Consider the following 2,526-nt stretch of genomic DNA (forward strand, 5'->3'; position numbering starts at 1 on the left):
TGTTAGAAAATCAACCTTGCTTTATTAACAGGATCGTTCTAAAGGCATCAACGATAGATGGGAATTGTTTTGAACTCATAAATTGAGCGCAAGAAGGGAGGTTTATCATATAGTAATATTACAGGGATGCTGAGAATCCCACGTATACAAGAGCTTGGCAATTATAGCAAATTGAATCGAACAATGTAAACATAGTCTCAGTTCCCATTCTAAATCATGATAAAGAACATCAAGAAACCATAAGCTTTGGCACTCTTCATTCTGCACGAGACTGACCAGCCCGGGATGATAGAATGATCCCCACGATGAGACCATAGAGAGCAAGTGCTTCAGCAAAGATGAGAATGAGAATCATGCCCACGAACAGCTTTGGCTGCTGTGCATTAGCTCTGAAATTGTTTTTTAATGGAAAAAACAGAGACGAACAAAATTATCATCTCACTTTGCAGGTGCATACAACTTAAATTAACTCTATATTTCCACAATAAAACCTATGGAGGAAAAAGAACAGCAACTGCAATATATCCTTGGAAAACATGCACCCAAGCTTGAAAAATATAAAAGAACCCCAAAATTTTAACCCAGGAAAAAAGGAAAAAAAATTAAAGATTACAGGCGGAGCAATAAAATCTCCGTTATACAAATGAAATTCCCATGCATGACATCCACTAACCTGAAACTTGGGACATATTTTGAAATGCAGGTGGACCCAACAGGTAACAAGTTTATTATTTAAACACATCTATAAACTAAAATATTATGTCCAACAAAGCTACATCTCATAAACCCAAAGACTAAACAGAAACAGCCAATTCATGGCTACTGTGACATTATCCATCTAATCATATAGTTATGTAGATAACCAGGAAAAGAGAGCTTAACAAATAAGCTAATGGCAGCAAGCCACCATATAAAGCTTATTTCTTTGACAAGATCCAAACAAAAATCCAGCCAGATTCCAGAGTGATTATAATAAATTAACCAAAGCATGGAACAAAACCAATCCTCTTCAAGAAAAAAGGGGGCTCCTTCCTAAAGAGGGGAGATATCTAGCCTCGACTACATGTGGAATTAAACTTCTTCGGAAAATGACATTACAAGCTGAGTTATTTCTCTATGGAACAAAATCTACAATGAACTTATCTTTCAACAAACTAGTTCCATGATGGTTCACAGGGATGCTTATCCATAAGTGAAATTCAAACGCAAGTTAAGTAAATCTCTACTAAAACCACTAACTGGATTAAATTGAAGTCAAATAAAAAGCTTATGAATCATAAATCTCAGTAAACAAACACACAAACAAAAAAGAAAGCGGAGTCGAAAAGGTTTACCGGACACCAGCATCGCCAACAATACCAATAGCCATTCCAGCAGATAAACCAGCAAGCCCACAAGCAAGACCAGAAGACAAGTGTGCATATCCATCGAAAAGATAATAAGATTTAGCCTTTGGATTGATTCCAGTACTAATAATAACAGCTATAATTAACCCATAAATTCCCAACACTCCAGCCATGACAACTGGGACAATTGACTTCATAACGAGTTCGGGTCTCATGACTCCCATTGAAGCCACACCCACGCCACTCTTTGCTGTCCCATAGGCAGCACCCATGCCTGTAAAACAACCACTTTTTAACTAATGATAATTTCCACGAAATGATGAGATAAATAAATAAAAGCACTGCTACTAATTAATCATTAATCAGTAATGAAACAGGATTATCTAAATAAAAGGATTTAGAATTATTTTGCTTACATGAGAAGACGAGGGCAGCAGCGGCCCCGAGGAAGCCGAAGAAAGGAGCAGTCTCATCGCCGCTGAAAGTCGAAGACATCGTTCTTTTGTTTCCTTGTTTCGCGACGAGGATGGATTATGCTGATCCTTGGATTAGATGGTGCTCTGTGCTTGTTCTCTGTTATTCCTTCGTTTTAATTTCTCACTGGTTTTGAGAGGGAAGGTGGAGTAAGAGGATCGGATCGGGATGGTGACGATGATTGATTATGGTTGCACGTGTGTCGAGAAGGAAGACTGGAAGGGGTGGTTTGACGAGAATACCCTGGCTGACAGCTCGATCAACTGTATAATGATAAAGCTGGTTTGGGCTGGAATCTGGATGGTTTTGTATTTTGAATTGGGCTTCGTTGAGAGAGAGAGGGGGAGAGAGGGCGAATGACGCTATGTTGGGAGGTGGACTTTCAGGGGACCCTAAACGGTCACGGGTGCTTGTTGTGGTTGGTTAAAGATGTCCAGGGCATTATCATTGGCTTGCCTTCAAGAAATACTAAATAATAAGATATAATATAATAAATGAAAATAAATATACTAAAAAATAGTTAAAACATCAGGAATTTTCATTGCAGCTTGTGAGAGAAACATTATTCCCTGTACTGGTGTTTTTACGCTTTTATTATTCTTATCAGAAAACTTAAAATTACATCTTTTAATAATGCCCATTAGTTATTGATGAATTAATTATAGACAAATAATTTTTTTTACATTTTAATAGCAAAATAACTGGA

At 37.5% G+C, this 2,526-nt stretch overlaps 1 protein-coding gene across 1 annotated transcript; it reads right to left on the reverse strand.

Annotated features, from left to right (window-relative positions):
* LOC133692691 (V-type proton ATPase 16 kDa proteolipid subunit) lies at positions 1-2,210 on the reverse strand. The gene is made up of 3 exons (XM_062113798.1): positions 1,763-2,210; positions 1,335-1,620; positions 1-389 (listed from the first exon to the last, which is right to left on the reverse strand). The coding sequence occupies exons 1-3, from the start codon at positions 1,839-1,841 to the stop codon at positions 257-259; spliced, it is 498 nt and encodes a 165-aa protein (XP_061969782.1). The 5' UTR covers positions 1,842-2,210; the 3' UTR covers positions 1-256.
* Between the last annotated feature and the right edge of the window lie 316 nt (positions 2,211-2,526).

This window comes from Populus nigra, chromosome 4 (genome assembly GCF_951802175.1).
Source record: "Populus nigra chromosome 4, ddPopNigr1.1, whole genome shotgun sequence".
NCBI lineage: Eukaryota > Viridiplantae > Streptophyta > Magnoliopsida > Malpighiales > Salicaceae > Populus > Populus nigra.

Excerpts from the sequence above, each read along its gene's own strand:
- LOC133692691 (XM_062113798.1), bottom strand. The coding sequence starts at position 1,841 with ATGTCTTCGACTTTCAGCGGCGATGAGACTGCTCCTTTCTTCGGCTTC. Across the intron at positions 1,621-1,762 it reads TGCTGCCCTCGTCTTCTCAT|GCATGGGTGCTGCCTATGGG; the intron begins GTAAGCAAAATA and ends GTTGTTTTACAG. Across the intron at positions 390-1,334 it reads GTTGGCGATGCTGGTGTCCG|AGCTAATGCACAGCAGCCAA; the intron begins GTAAACCTTTTC and ends AAACAATTTCAG.